Here is a 15,549-nt window from a genome sequence, read left to right on the forward strand (position 1 = left end):
TTCACCACTCCTCCATGTTACCTCTCATTCACCACTCCTCCATGTTACCTCTCATTCACCACTCCTCCATGTTACCTTTCATTCGCCACTCATTTCTGTGTCACTACCCATCAGTTGCACAACCATCTATCTACTAATGCCCACCTATACATTGATTACCGATCTGCATAGACCGCGCATCCACAGATGAACACACACTCATCCACAGTTAATTACCTATCCATGCACACCCACCCCATATACTTGCACAATCACCTATTCACACGTGACCACTCATCCACACATGACCACCTGTACACGCGCAGCCGACTATCCACGTATGCTCATTTACACATGCGTGACCACCCCGTACCCCACCCAGCCACCGCACACCTCTCCCTCCGCTCACGCACCACCTCTCCTACACTTATCAGCACGCAGATATACATGCACCACCACCCACCCGCGTCCGACCACCTACACCTGCATGGCCATCCATCCATGCCCGACCACATTCGACCATCCATCCACACACTACTACTGAAACACGCGCGCGCTACCTCTAATCAAAGCACTGATCCGTGGGTACTTTTGATGTGCATACATGCGCCCTATATTAGCGCTACACGGCTCGCCTACCCTAAGAGGACTAGACTGGGGAGCGAACTCGAGCAAGCATGCTGTAGGGCCGCATCTGTCGTCGCCTGTCCAAACATGTGATCACTTATGCCACTGTCTTTGCGCATCTGCTTTTTCTCCAATGTCCACGCGGCAACCTTGACCAACCCGCCTTCAGTTTGCTCCCGCCTACTTTTAGATTCGGAGAAGGATCGGGCTTCACTCGAAAACGTGCCGTCGAACTTTTACGAGTCTTCCGTGTGCGGACCGGAGTTCAACGAGTTCTTCCAGGAGGGGTATCAGCAACAGCAGCAGCAGCAGCAACAACAACAACAGCAGCAGCAACAGCAACAGCAGCAGCAGCAGCAGCAGGAGCACAATAAGATCCACAATATTACGTCTATGCCGAGCCACCAGCCGTTCGTTCACGAAAGTGAGTAGTCGTCTTCACTAGCTAGTCTTGTCTTGTCACTTGTGTAGCTGACATGTTTGATACAGATTGAAAAGGAATTGAGCTGCAAGTTAGAAGACAAATGCATTAGTAGAAAAACTAATCTGTTAGGGTTTGATCAGAAAGAACGGATCGTCAATAATCTGTTATTGATTTTCATTTGTCTATGATTCTTTGCGATAGATATATATTCCTTTTAGAAGAAATATGCAAGTACGAGACATTATTGTAACATGGACATGGACATTCATCATTTCTACATGAACTCGCATCCCTGTTTACATTATTGTTGATCAGTATAACTTTGAATGTATTGTGGTGGTGACTATACATACGATTGTGTGTCCTACATGCACGTTTTTTTTGCTTCTAGGTCACACATATCAGTTATCGGACAGCATGCACACGCTGAACGATATCAATTCGGAGGAGGCGTTGATCATGCCTGGATACGATGACTCCAGCGAGTATCACGGTCTGGAGGGTCCGCCGCCGACCAACGGTTACCTGGAGGGAAGTCCGAATGAGTTCTACAGTAGGCACACACCACTGTTGCAACAGGAGCAGAAATATAGACCAACCTACCAGCGACATCATCAAAATATGTACAGAGGTGAGAAGGCATAGCATTCCTCCCGAAATGTTTCTGTGTAGTCTGTCACTACTTCTGCAACTGTCTTTTCAGTGGTAGTAAGACCAGACACTTAATACTAAGTTCAAGGGCGTAGCCAGGAATTTGGATTGGGGGGGGGTCCTCGAGCGAGTAACAAATTTTTTTTCCGAGTTAAATGTAAAAATAGTGCTTCAAAATCAATTTAGATGCTGTTTTGTTCAATACTATTTCTTCTGCAGCTCTTTTTTTTGAATTTTTGAATTTTTGAATTTAAAAAAAAATTCTTTTTCGATTTTGATTTTGATTGGGGTGGTCCTAGGGCCCCAGGACCCCCCCCCTGGCTACGCGCTTGACTAAGTTAGACCGATTGAAATACTACGATGGCTCGGAGTGACTTTCTTCTAACGTTATATCGGTGTGGATTTCTTTTTTCGTAAAATGGACTAATGTTGTGTGTTGTGTGAACGTGTGAACGTGTGAACGTGATGGGATTTTGTGACCGGTTGCTGACTCAGCATAATCTGTCTAAAAATCTGTCCTGGTTCAGGTGGCGATGTTTCGAGCATTCTGCAAACGATTGCACTTGACAAATGATAACGATCAAATGACAGTTTTTTTGTTAGCTGTAAATATGCTTGCCAAAAGATAAAAAAGTTTAAATGTTTTTGCCAAAGTTTAAAATTAGCAATTTTGACGTACTCGTGTATACCAATTTCTGTTTTCGTAGTGAATTTTTGCACGATAAGTTATCCCACGATAGAGTGTCTGTATGAGTGAGAAGCTGGAGAAACATACCCAATGACCTACTCATTCAGCAAATAATTTTTAACGAAATTTTGTGTTGCTTCGACCATCTGCAATCAATGATTGCTGCGGCAAAGCCGTTTTTCAAACCTAGTCTGTTGAGTTGTCTGTCAAAGCTAATCAATCGTCTGTCGAAACTAGTCTGTCTTGTCCCCTCGTCTCACTCTTTCCTCTCGCTCGGCACATCTCACGACACTCGCACTCAATCTAGCGATCGCACGACCTTCACAACTCAGCGAAAGACAATTTTGTTAATAATTATAATATTCCTAATAATAATCAACTTATACTTACCTGATAACTAGACTAATTAACTTAATAATAACTTAATAATATTAATTATTAAGTTATTATGAATTTATATTAATATTAATTTCGTGATTTGATTCGTTCTGTCAGGGCCCTGCGAAGCGCCGCACATGATGGAACACCAGGGCCGCTTCCAGGGCATCTACGAGCCGCCATTCCAGACGGTTCCGTCATCGATGAGTGAGGGATGGCCGACGGCGGACGGCATGGTCGGCATGGCGACGCAGCAGACGGGCGGATACGCACCGCTGCGAGACATGCTGCAGCACGGCGGCGGCAGCGGCGCCGGTGGAGAGTCGAAGCCGGTCATACAGGCGGCAGCCCTCGCCGGATACTCAGGTAGAGACGGTGGCGATTTCTTGCGTCGTCGTTGCCGCGGCGGCGGAATCGTGAAGGTGATGCTTGCGCTGTCGCCTTGCGCACTTTTTGAATGTTCGTCTCTTAGGTAGAGACGGTGACGATTTCTTGCGTCGCCGTGGCGGAGGCGAATCGTGAAGGGGCGGTTGCACGGCGCCTTCTTTAAATGTTTCGTGGGCTCTACCCATCTATCTTTCTGACTGAATGTTTTGTGGCTCTATCTATCGCGTTCGCAGTTCCGTGCCAAAAAATGTGCCTAAAAAACTATGGGCGTGTGTTATGAATGTGATAAAATATACTGATATGATATGATGTGACGCGATGAGATGTGACGTGACACGACCCAATATATATCCCGACCCAATGTGATATTATATATATTTTTTATATACATATATATTATAGTATTAAGTATCGATCAATTGTAATAGATTTTGCCTAGCTGTGAACATTAGTAAATGGTGTAACGTTACCTAGAGCGAGACAAGCGACAGAGAGACATTTCGTTTATCTAAACGTCATCGAAAAGTTCATTTAACTAAACGTCGTCGAAACGTTCATTTAACTAAACGTCATCAAAATGTTCGTTTAACTAAACGTCATCAAAACGTTCGTTTAACTAAACGTCGTCGAAACGTCATCGAAAAGTTTGTTTAACTAAATGTCATCGAAAAGTTTATTTAACTAAACATCATCGAAACGTTTGTCGAAACGTTCGATCTAATCGTTAATCGTTCGATCTAAACGTCATCGTAACGTAACATCGTGCATCGCGTCGTAGTTACGCTCACTGAACTAGCTGAAGGGCAGCTTTTCAATATTTGACGTAGTCGTTGCCTCTCTGATGCCCTCAGGCAGTGGACCAATACAGCTGTGGCAGTTTCTGCTGGAGCTGCTCACGGATAAGAGCTGCCAGCACTTCATCGCGTGGACGGGCGACGGCTGGGAGTTCAAGTTGTCCGACCCGGACGAGGTGGCACGGCGCTGGGGAATCCGCAAGAACAAGCCAAAAATGAACTACGAGAAGCTGTCGCGGGGGTTGAGGTACGGCGTAACTCGTGTCTGCTGCTAGATTTTGTCGGTCCTGTTTCCGTTACTAGACGGTTCGTTGAAGGGCGTTTGGGTCGGTGTGTATTCGCACAAAAAAGGTGCAAATAAAAGCCAAAAATTAGCTACGAGAAGCTGTTGCGGGGTTGAGGTACGGCGTAACTCGTGTCTGCTGCTAGATTTTGTCGTCTGTTTGTGTCGAGGTGCAAAAACATTTAAAATAAACTCGACCTGGTTTATGATTGTACAGGCCCCTGAAAATATATTTTCTATACGTGACATTGATGTAGTCACTACTGATACAGAGGCAGTGGTCGCGTGTTGTTGGATTTTGAGTAGATCCGATCGGCATTTTTATAACCTTTGCAAGTTTATTCTCGATGACATGCCCGACAGATGTTTTTTTTTTAAATCCTGCAACTTGCGAGAAGGACTGATAAAAGTTCACGTGTTTTGCCTCGATCTAAGCGTCGATATCTTGCAGGACGATAACAATTTGTTAGTTGTCTTATCCGATCGGACCGGATGCGGTTTTTTTTCTGCGCAACGGGCACTGAATAAACCACTGTAGATATTTCAATATCATTCAATATTGTTATATATTATTCAATATATATATATATATAAATCAATTTGTTACTCCGATGTTGCAGGTACTATTATGACAAGAACATCATCCACAAGACTGCGGGTAAGCGCTACGTGTACAGATTCGTCTGTGACCTGCAGAGCTTGCTAGGATTCACGCCAGAGGAGCTGCATCGCCTCGTCGACGTCAAACCAGAGCCGAAGGAAGCCGAGTGAACATGTGCATGCGGTGCGTGCGGTTCACGCGGTATGTTCTTTGCGAGGGACGCCGAGTGAACGTGTGCGTGTAGTGGCATGTTCCTTGCTCAGTGGGAGGGACGCTGGACCGTTCGTTCGATTGTTCGAGAGCGCTCGTGCGGACGGGATGTACATACGCTGCGTCGTCGGAACGCCGACGTCGGGACGTGAGGGGACGTTATCGCGGACGTCGCATTGAGCCCGCAGACGCATCGAACGCCGAAAAACAGTGTGAGCGTCGCTCGCTCGATCGCGGCGCGGAGTCGGGAGCCGGACACTTCTCTTGCGTCGAAGTTTTGCGAAGGACGGAGACGGACGCTGGCGTCGCACGCGCAGCGGTACGACCGAAGCTTGCTGGACAAATGTGTGCGAGCGGGCCGGCGCGGCGAGTGGAATCGTCGTCGCCAGAGGGGAGCACCTGGCATGCTGCTGCCTCCGAAGATCGCTTTACCGGCTCTGTCGTGCACCAGGCGTGCGCGGTTACCGTCGTGGTGCACATCTCGAGGGAGAAGGATGCGCGTGAGTGGCACAAGAATGACCACGAATATAAGCAGGAGGCTGCGAAAGATTTAAAAAAAAACTGTGAAAGCGCCAGTTTGTCGAGGAAAATTGGTCTATTTTCTTTTTTTGTTCACGCTGAGACTGGTCTGTGATACATGCTACTGTTTCTCAGTGTTGTCTGTGCCACTGTTGCGACTGGAACTTGGGGGGCGGGAGTCGTGTGTGGGGGGCGGGAGTCGTGTGTGGTGGGTGGGAGTTGAGTGTGGTGGGTGGGAGTTGAGTGTGGGGGGAGGGGTGCTGTCTTGGGCAGCCGTTTGTGCACAAGATGTGTAACAAAATCGTGTATTGAGAACGGCCATAAACCAAAGTTGGCTCTTGTCTGAACTAATGTTTTTGCAGTTCAAGGGTTCCCACCGTTTCTGGATCTCGGAAGAATTCCAGAAATTTCTAAGTGTTAACCAACTGTGTATATTTCTCATTATAATGAATCCTATCATTAAGCAGAATTTATATGTAAAGTTAATATTTTAGCTATTCATGTGCCAGTATAATATTATCTTAAACTAAAATTTGTTCAATAGATGTGAAACCCCATCTATTGGCATAAATAAAAATGACGGAAGGCAGCCATGAACCTCTACTGTAATAATAACATAAAATACTGTAGAAAATTGTTTCTTTTTAATCAGAACACTTTCATTTTTAAATGGCTTGATGCTTTCTATGTAAAGTGAACTGTTGTAATGTTAACTAATACCTTAACACCTATGTGCTAGATTGAGTATTTTTGGCTATTATGTATAATCAGAGAATCCTGAACCTTTTGATCAGTTAAAGGATTTTTCTGCTTTACATTTTCATATAACTGATCTGAAAGTAAAGGGCCTAATTATTTTTTTCTCACCATCTGAGATAGTGAGGTGCTTTTACATGGCTTGGAGGGAACCCTATAATTGCTATACTAGAGGCCACAATTATGTCATGTTATTATAGGTTATACCTTTATGTACAGGTAGTAAAAATGTTTATTTTGTAAAATAGAATTACCTTAGAGAGCAGATATTTTTCGTATAACCTTGTGCTGATATAAAACGTGGGGTGCGCCATGTTGTCATGTTATAATATTACTAGAGTGCTAACAAGTAGTTTGTGCACTCCAGTATGGTGTCTTTGTAGGTGTAACTCAATCGAAAATTGATATTGCATTGCCTGAAGGACGCATGAAAAGTAAAGGTTGTTCATTGCAATAAAAATGCATTATCTGTACCCTTAAAGCTGGGAGTGTCCCCATTACGAATCTTCGACAAGGAATCGCTTCCTATTCTTCTGTGCCCGCCCATTCATGCTCGAAATTAGTTGGCCCTGTTCAGCACTTTTCTGTTATGTTATTTGTTGGTTTTTGGTGGCTATTCTGGGTATTCTGCCCTAGAAAAAAAAGTTATTATTTATGAAGGTAAAGGTTACAGGGCCCCTCTGAAATGTAGCTCTGCATGCCAGTGTAGAGAACTGATTGAGTCTAGCAAGGAATCTAGAATCATCTATATCCATAAACGTCTCTGCTAATAACCTGGGGTGTTACTGTTAACAGATTATATTTTATACGGGAACGTAGTGTTTATACGCGTAAATATTCTGTATTGGCGGACTTTCTCAACGCTATGCGGACGTCACGACGTAAACACGTGTCAGTGATTATAGTATGTTAGTTCTGCCTTTCCCGATATGTCGCAATGTGAACGAAGGAAAGACGGTGGGCAAGTAATCTCAAATTCTGCACTCATTACAATGTCAGGCTGGGCTTAAGATATTATTATATTGATAAAGATTATTCGACATATTTTTCTCGATATCGTGAACATTACATAATGAAGTGGCTTTCAGTTCGTATTGAAATTTTATCTCGCGCTGATTTTTGAGTAAAATGTCAATATGAAATATTCTGTAACATAGTTCTTTGTCATTATACATATATATATACATATTGTTTATATCACAGCATTGTTGTCCTATAATACGGACGTCAGAAACGCATTTTGTGATGAAGTGAGGAGCTGTTACAAAATAAAATAAAATGTGTACTTTTATTTCAATATGACCTATATGTGCTCATTTTATTAATTTATTTATTTGTCGCACATTGAATATGTTACATCTAACATAACTGCAACCTTATTATGGCATAAATTATGTGTTTGACACAATCAAATATCAAACACACATGTGTTTGATATGTGTTTGACTATCTACAATACGTCTAAGCATTGCAAAACATCGCCATTGTTTAGAATTTCTTCTGCGCTTGATTATAATGGTGGTGCAACCATTTGCACAACAACGAGTCGATTCAGTGAGGGTACTGTATTGTAATAGAAATCGCTATTAATTACAGTCTTTTCTGATGTAACCCAAATCAAAGCTGCCAATTTACGTGTCCTATTGTGTGTATGTGTGTGCGTGCATGCGCGCGCGCGTGCGTGCGTGCGGGCGGGCGGCGTGTGCGCGTGCGGGTGCTTGTGTGCTTGCGCGCGTGCGGCTTTTTTTCATTGGTTGCGGGCATGATGAAAGCTAGTGTGTTTCTCTGCTGCAGTCGGTGATTTGGGGACTGCTTATTAGAGCACGCTTTCTGACAAAATTACCGGAAGCAAACGTTCTGTGTATACGACACAATTATATAGCCGTACCTATGCTTTCGTTCAGGCAGTAAATTTACATAGATGACATGCACCTGCAAATATAATAATTGGCATTCCCCTCCGCCGCCTCAGAGTCAAGTATATTCAGTGAAGAGAGGTTGAGAGAACACACCCTCGCTCTTTTATATCTCTGCATTAAATCAAGAGCTAATAATACCTTATTATTAGTAGTGTTATTAGCTCTTAATTAAATTTATCCCACAACGCGCAAAGCGTACCTCCTTTACTGCGCACTTATTATGCGTGTTTCACAGAGCAATACACGTTTTTGCGTCACCTGTAACACGGAACTGAAGAGATCATGGGGGTTCATGGCACTTCGTATAATTTTAATATAGGTCTGGCCATATATTAACAGACCGATGAAATATATTATTATTATACCTGATTAGTATAGGATATCGGTTGTTGGATTAGACCGAGACTCGTTTTGTGCGCCTATGGCACCGTGAAAAATACGAGTGATAGATTATAAGTGGCAATATACCGATTTTCGCTTATTTGTTTCCGAATGCAGTAATACTACATGTATAGCATTTAGTTCGATTTTTTTTATTTGAAGTACAGCGTAGAAGCGCTGGTAAACCGTAGCAATAAAATCAGGAGTTTATCAATATTGATAGACTCCTGATAAAATGTACTAAAATGTGATTACTTAGTGACACATTGTCGTTACTACAGTGTATAACCTAAGCAAAGCACTGTTTATCAGGGTAAACTGTGATACGATAGCTGTTCCTCGTCTTCGACATAGTACCCTTTACTCTGAAGACCAATCATGATGGGGTAATGAGGTAACTTACCGTTTAGCATATGATAGCGGCTATCGTATCTGAATAAGCCGAACAGACGATCTTGGATTTCGCAACGTGGATGACGTCACAACTGGCGCATGCGTAGATGATTCTGGTGACACGTGCGCGATAGTTACTGTATTTCGATGATGGCTCCTGTTTGTTTTGGTAAGTTAATTACTAGAGCATTCGTTCGCACGAACTTACACGGACTCACGGAGATGTATATAATGTCCCCTGCTTTTTCTCACACCTCGGTTCACTCTTGTATGACAATCGAACGCGCGTTTCACGCTCTCATTGTTTGTGGTTGCGCTCGCTCTGAGATGTAACTATGGTAACCGTAATGTTGTCGCTACCATAATAATAATTATGGTCGCTACGATCACTGGCATTGTCCATGGCAACAGTTATATGATTACCATGGGAAAATATGGTAGACTCTTTGGACGTAGGAGCTTTGTTAGTAAGCGCTCATGAGAGTGAGACTTAGCATTGGTTGGCTCACTGATAATGTTGGCAAGTAACAGGTTGAGTAAGTTTTTCTTTATGTTTATTCGCATGCAATTAGAATTTATTTACATTATTACAATTTGTATTAAAATTCGTCGCACGTGCTAAATTCTATGAGTAAATATTTCCCAACTCACTGCTGTGCCACGTACAAGTGTATTAATTTTGTACAAATCAATGCATATGCAAATCACGGCATCCTAAACCCGTTGAGTCTTCAGTGTTGCATCTCGAACCTGTTTGCGAAATGATGTGATTACATTTACAAATTCTCCAGCTGTTTCTCTTGGGGCTCATTAGGTGAAGTCATAAGGTGAGGTCATTAGGTGAAGTCATAAGGTATTCATCAGGATGGGTCCAAAAAGACAAGGAAAGAATGAAGCCAAGTCACCATCGCTTGATATGGTACATTTCACAGTTAGATGAAGAGAGTCAATAATGAATATCTACTCCATTATAGTCTGCATAGTGACTATACTGCATATACTATACTAGTAAACCCATTAAATTTTATGTAGGAAAGTGCAAAATTTTGTTTTGTATCCACTATAGGTATAATATTTACTATTGTACGATTTGATAATAAAAGCTTACATTTTTAGTTTGATCCTGTTATACTGGAAAGTAAAACAGCAGGAACGGCTGTGTTGATGCTAAAAAGTGATGAGCAAGATATTCTGGTCAAAGTCTGTTTTTCCCTGTACAAATATGCAGAGAAATGTAAGTCTTGAATCACATGTACTTTGCAATATATATTCTTTGTATTTATAATTTAACAGTGTCACTGTCCCCTTCAAATGCCCATTTTAATAGTTTTTCAAGTACCTAATTGGTTAGTTATTTACTGTATATGATGCCCCTTTCATTTACAGGTGATACTAACAAGGATGACCTGGTCAAGCTAGGTGCAGTCGAACCTGTCTTTCGTTTAGTGCAGCATGAAGATAGGTCTGTAAAGACTCATGCCTGCATGGTCCTGGGACTGCTTTCGTCGAACTCGCAGGCTCGGGCGATGTGCCGTAAACTGAACTGTGTTCCTGTGATCTCTGCTTTACTAAATCCACAAGGTTAAATATTGTACTCTAATTTGACTTGAATAGATTCTGTCCATGTGCATCCATGGTAGAGCTGCAATGCCATCATGCTTCTGCAGAATCAGGAAAATTTGCAGCATTAAGCTAGCGTGAATATGTGAATTAAATTTCATTATATTCATAGATCTATGGTTTTACTAAACCTTCGTTATAAGCCAAAGGCTAATATTGCATTGCTCATATATGTATATATGATACAAGAGTATAATATTAATTATCTTTAGTTAGTATCAGTTGTAATTTTAATGTGTAATCTGCATCATTTTTTTCTTTTTCTTGATTGCAGAGGATGTCTTGGTGCATGAGTTTGCAACTCTGTGTATGATGAATATGGCTAAAGATTACAGTGGAAAGACACAACTTCAGTCAGAAGATGTGCTTCAGCCTTTGGTCACTATGATCGAATCATCAGATCCAGATGTGCAGAAGAATTCTGCAGAATGCATTGCTCTTCTCCTACAAGATTTTGCTGCAATATCACTAGTCAGGTCCGTATCATTATTGATTACAGTGCGTTCCAGCAATGTTTCCCATTATGATTTGAACTTCTAACTGAATATATTATTACTGAGTGGGTAATAGCTGTTATATTTCCTGTCACAGTTTATGACCTTCCTGAATCTCTGCATATGTAGATAGGTTCAGGTGTTTAAGCTTTTGAACTGCCATTGCATGTAATAATGTATCCAAGATGTTTATGATAACTGCAGCATACAGATCAATAGGCAATGTATATTTACAGAGATCTCGGAGCTATTCAACATTTGCTAGCTCTCATCCAGTCAGAATACCCTGTCATACAGGACGTGGCCCTTTTAGCTCTTGTACAAATCACCAACGATTGTAAGTCGCTTTTAAATTAGGCAACCATGTAAATATATAGACATATGGAAATATATGTTATGGAAAACCAATTTAAAAAAAGATTTTTCCATTTATGCATCATTGCAACAATATCAACAACATTTAACATATTTATTTAGTTTAAACTCTACTGGTGGCTCAAAGTAAGTCTTATCTAATATTCAATAAGACCTGCTATTCTATGTACGTATCAAGTTGAGAGCCGCAACGAGCTCAAACAACAAGGAGGCATCGAGAAACTTCTACAGTTTATCCGGAATAACATCAGCAATGAGCTCACATCTCTAGCTTTGCACATACTTGCAAACTGTCTGACTAACATAGAGTGCACAGAGGAACTGACACAGTGCCGAGGTTTCGAGACTCTGCTGCAAGCGGCTAGTGAGAGTACTCTGAATCAGGTGTGCTATTCCTTCTGCTTGCTGCTTTTCCTTCTGCAAATGCAACATACATGTATAAAGGCTCTGGTTATCGACATGCCAGTGGCTGAAGTAACATCAGGCGTGTCATAATCATAGAAATATAGAGAGACACTAGTCTAACTAGTATCCAAGGGCGTAGCCAGGAATTTGGATTGGGGGGGTCCTCGAGCGAGTAACAAGGGGTCTGGTGGTCTGAAATTTTTTTTTGAGTTAAATGTAAAAATAGTGCTTTAAAATCAATTTAGACACTGTAATTGTAATTGTAATTTCTTAACGAGGCCAGGATTAGGCTATAATTTTTTTTGGATTTCGATTTTGATTGGGTGGGGGGTTGATTGGGGGTTCCTAGGGCCCCCCCTGGCTACGCGCTTGCTAGTATCTTATTTCTATGGTCATAATATAGACTTGATTATATTGCCAATATAGAACATAGATAGATGTCGATATTATGCCACTCCTGGTAATATCAGAATTGTTTCGTTTCGTAACGAAATGCTATACTTACCAGCACGCGAACAAAGCTAACTATATCCACATCCAAATAACTATCATATGTCTCTATTACAGGTCAAGCAGCAGGCGGCTGTGGCAATTGGCAGGTTCTTCACTCATCCAGAGCAAAAGAAACAATGCCCGGAGATGAATGTTGAAAAGGCGAGTGTAGTCTTTGCCATTTTTCCCAATGCACCCGCACACAATGCACTAAACAATTGCACATATCAATGTACAAATCGCACGCTACGAATTCACAGTCGTCAACGTTGCATTGGCTTTGCGTATCGCTTTACACCTAGCGTTCTGTCGTAGGTGCTGGTAGGGATGCTCAGTATTGATCACGCTGGACTGCAAGCTGCAGCTGCCGAAACCCTCTCCATAGTCGCGGAGCTTCCGTCCTGCCGAGAAGTAATATGCGACTCTGACGGTAAGTGACTTATTAAGCGGAGAAGAGTAAATGTAAGATGTTAAACAAAATGAACCGAACGAAGATTTCGTGAATGTAAGTCGTTATTGGCACGTTAATTGCCAGGTGTTAATTGCATGTTATTTGCATGTTAATTGCAAGGTGTTCGCCTGGCTGTACATTTACTGGAGAGTGAAGATGCCGTCGTGCGGAAATATGCGCTGTTAGTTCTTGCCACGATGACGCGTGACAGTCATGACATCTCTGCTCAAGTGTCACATGAAGGAGGGATCGAACCGTTGGTAATTACTAATTACTAATATAAAGTTGTCATCGACCCTTTTCTTACGGGTTAATTGCAGAATTAAGCAAGTATAGCCATTTTTAATTAATAGCATGCATATAAAACCCATACGTGATATATGTGTAATTGATTCTTTTGCTCTATGCCTATGGCTGTTTATGGCAGTTGAGCAATTTTATTGTACGTAGTTCATTTCCTTTTTTAATTTAGGTCACACTTCTTGCCGATGGAATTCCAGATGTTATGATAAATGCAGCAGGAGTTTTGACAAACCTCATAACTGACAATAGCCTGCGTGCTGAGATTTTGCAGTCCAGAGCCATCAGCATACTTCTAGAGCCACTGAAATCTGGGTAACGATTCCAGTCGGATTAACTGAAGGCTTACTCCATTAGGAGTTATACCAACTCTAATGTCATTAATGGTCATAATAACACATATATATATATGGTCATGGTCATATATTAGTTTGTGGTTTAATGTTATTTAGGTTAGAGTTAGGGTTAGGGTTAGGATTATCAATCATTAATCATTAATCATTAATCATTAATCATTAATCATTAATGATATCAAAGTTGGGAACACTACCAATGGAGCGTTTTCCTGAATCCAGTGCAGAAAGCCAACCTGTTATTAGGAAAGCTTTTTTTCTCTGAATTTGTTTATTTATCACATTCAATTTATCCACAATTTGAATTCTCCATGTGTATCATGGTTTCCCACCTAGCAAAAATGGAGGAAAGATGTTAAGTAAAAGACCAACTAACGTAATTTTGAAAGGATTAGTATAGTATTTTAGCCATGATTATGTTATAGTAAGGATTTTCTGCACAAATGGTTTTTCGCATTTCATTTTAGAAATCCACAACTGCAGATCCATGCGTCACTGTTAGTTTGTGCTTTGGCGACAGATGGGGAAGCTAGGCTTGAGGTATAGGCCTACTGTGGCCGTAAATAGGCTTCGACTTGATATTGCATCTTTGCATGTTTCTAGCACAGCACTTTGATAAATCAAGCTAGGTTTTTGCCATTTATCAACGATTTGTATGCATAATAATAACAATAATTATGACGATCAATGATGATGATGATGATGATGATGATGATGATGATGATGATGATGATGATGATGATCATGATGATGATGATGATAATAATAATGATGATGTTGATGATGATGATGATGATGATAATAATAATAATAATAATAATAATAATAATAATAACAATAACATCAGCATCACCATCTTTCCCTGTGTTCTGAATGGTATTTGGAAGGTAATCGTCACAGGACTTCTCTGTAACAGTTACAAACATCTGGAGCCGTAGAAGCTCTTGTAGAACTTCTTCGATCTTATAGCGAGGAGGTGCGACGCACTGCATGCTGGGCAGTCGCGATTTGTGCAGCGGACACGAGCACGGCAATTGAATTGATCAAACATGGGTGAGTGTCTCGGTCGTGGTACGTGACCAGTGGTAGTTGTGCTCCATTGTGTAGCCTGTCGATAAGCATAATTAATTTTAGGAGTAGTTTACATAGCAGACCGCCTCGTATGTGGAAGGTCGGGGGTTCAACTCCCCGTCGGGTCATACCAAAGACTTGAAAAATGGTACACGCGGCTTCTCTGCTTATAGAGAAAATAATCTTCAGCAAATAGAGATAGACTAAGAGTGTGGCAAGTTAACTCGCAGTGCTACAGTGGACTAACCCCCTACTGTAGCATTTACTGTGAAAGCAGCTGCGGGGCCTCAGGGTTACAGAAGCGGAGATAGGCACCGCCCTATGCGCCTGTAGGGTCATGATCCGCTATGTGTCCCGGTACTTATGTGTCCCGGTACTCGTATCATAGGCGCGGGAAGGATTTAACTTACATAGCAGTGGTCGCATGTGAATGCAGTCATTATTATTCCATTTGTACTTGTTACGTACTGAGAGAGAGAGAGATCTGGTTATCCACCTTGAGTATGATCTCAAAGTCATTTGGAATATTTATATTCCTAGACATGTTCATGCCAATCATATTGCTCAGGAGAAAGGATGGGTGAGACAGGAAGAAAGACGGAGAAGCAGCGCGAGACACACACAGAGAGAGAGAGAGAAGTAGAGAGAGAGAGAAGAGAGAGAGAGAGAGAGAGAGAGAGAGAGAGAGAAGAGAGTGAGAGAGAGGAGGGTGAGAGAAAGGAGAGGGAGAGGAAGAGACAGGGGCCGGAGAGAGGGTGAGATAAATGTGAAGAAAGTGATTGTGTCACAAAATTTATATGAGTTCAACTTCATACTACAGGGCACTGGAGCTGCTGCAGGAATTATGCTTGTTATTGACAGGAGAAATATAGTTTCGCTGAGGTAGCTCTAGAGACTCTGCTGAACAACAATTGCCTGCAAAATACAGTTTAAAAGGTGGACGGAACTATGGCAATCATAGTTTGCTTCGCACAAACCGTATTCTTGTATTAACTAAT

General features: G+C 41.7%; 2 protein-coding genes across 9 annotated transcripts in view; both read left to right on the plus strand.

Moving 5' to 3' along the window:
- LOC106807115 (protein c-ets-1-A-like) overlaps nt 1-5,723 on the plus strand; it is a 46,005-nt gene extending 40,282 nt beyond the window's left edge. For 7 of the 8 annotated variants that reach the window (XM_014809379.1, XM_014809401.1, XM_014809393.1 and 4 more), the window contains 5 exons: nt 797-1,030; nt 1,422-1,661; nt 2,865-3,113; nt 3,962-4,175; nt 4,832-5,723. In XM_014809379.1, the coding sequence (XP_014664865.1) occupies nt 797-1,030; nt 1,422-1,661; nt 2,865-3,113; nt 3,962-4,175; nt 4,832-4,982 (1,088 nt within the window). In that variant the 3' untranslated portion in view covers nt 4,983-5,723. The remainder of the gene's footprint in view (nt 1-796; nt 1,031-1,421; nt 1,662-2,864; nt 3,114-3,961; nt 4,176-4,831) is intronic. The other variant, XM_014809387.1, reaches the window with a different exon arrangement.
- A 4,132-nt stretch (nt 5,724-9,855) lies between these two features.
- Nucleotides 9,856-15,549, plus strand: part of LOC106806896 (armadillo repeat-containing protein 3-like) — a 13,716-nt gene continuing 8,022 nt past the window's right edge. Inside the window, exons 1-12 of the mRNA XM_014809044.1 lie at nt 9,856-9,909; nt 10,107-10,224; nt 10,377-10,571; nt 10,885-11,086; nt 11,341-11,441; nt 11,658-11,863; nt 12,452-12,538; nt 12,692-12,806; nt 12,948-13,087; nt 13,300-13,442; nt 13,948-14,020; nt 14,397-14,533. Of these exons, the coding sequence (XP_014664530.1) occupies nt 9,856-9,909; nt 10,107-10,224; nt 10,377-10,571; nt 10,885-11,086; nt 11,341-11,441; nt 11,658-11,863; nt 12,452-12,538; nt 12,692-12,806; nt 12,948-13,087; nt 13,300-13,442; nt 13,948-14,020; nt 14,397-14,533 (1,571 nt within the window). The remainder of the gene's footprint in view (nt 9,910-10,106; nt 10,225-10,376; nt 10,572-10,884; nt 11,087-11,340; nt 11,442-11,657; nt 11,864-12,451; nt 12,539-12,691; nt 12,807-12,947; nt 13,088-13,299; nt 13,443-13,947; nt 14,021-14,396; nt 14,534-15,549) is intronic.

Source organism: Priapulus caudatus, unplaced genomic scaffold (assembly GCF_000485595.1).
Source record: "Priapulus caudatus unplaced genomic scaffold, Priapulus_caudatus-5.0.1 Scaffold10, whole genome shotgun sequence".
Lineage (NCBI taxonomy): Eukaryota > Metazoa > Priapulida > Priapulimorpha > Priapulimorphida > Priapulidae > Priapulus > Priapulus caudatus.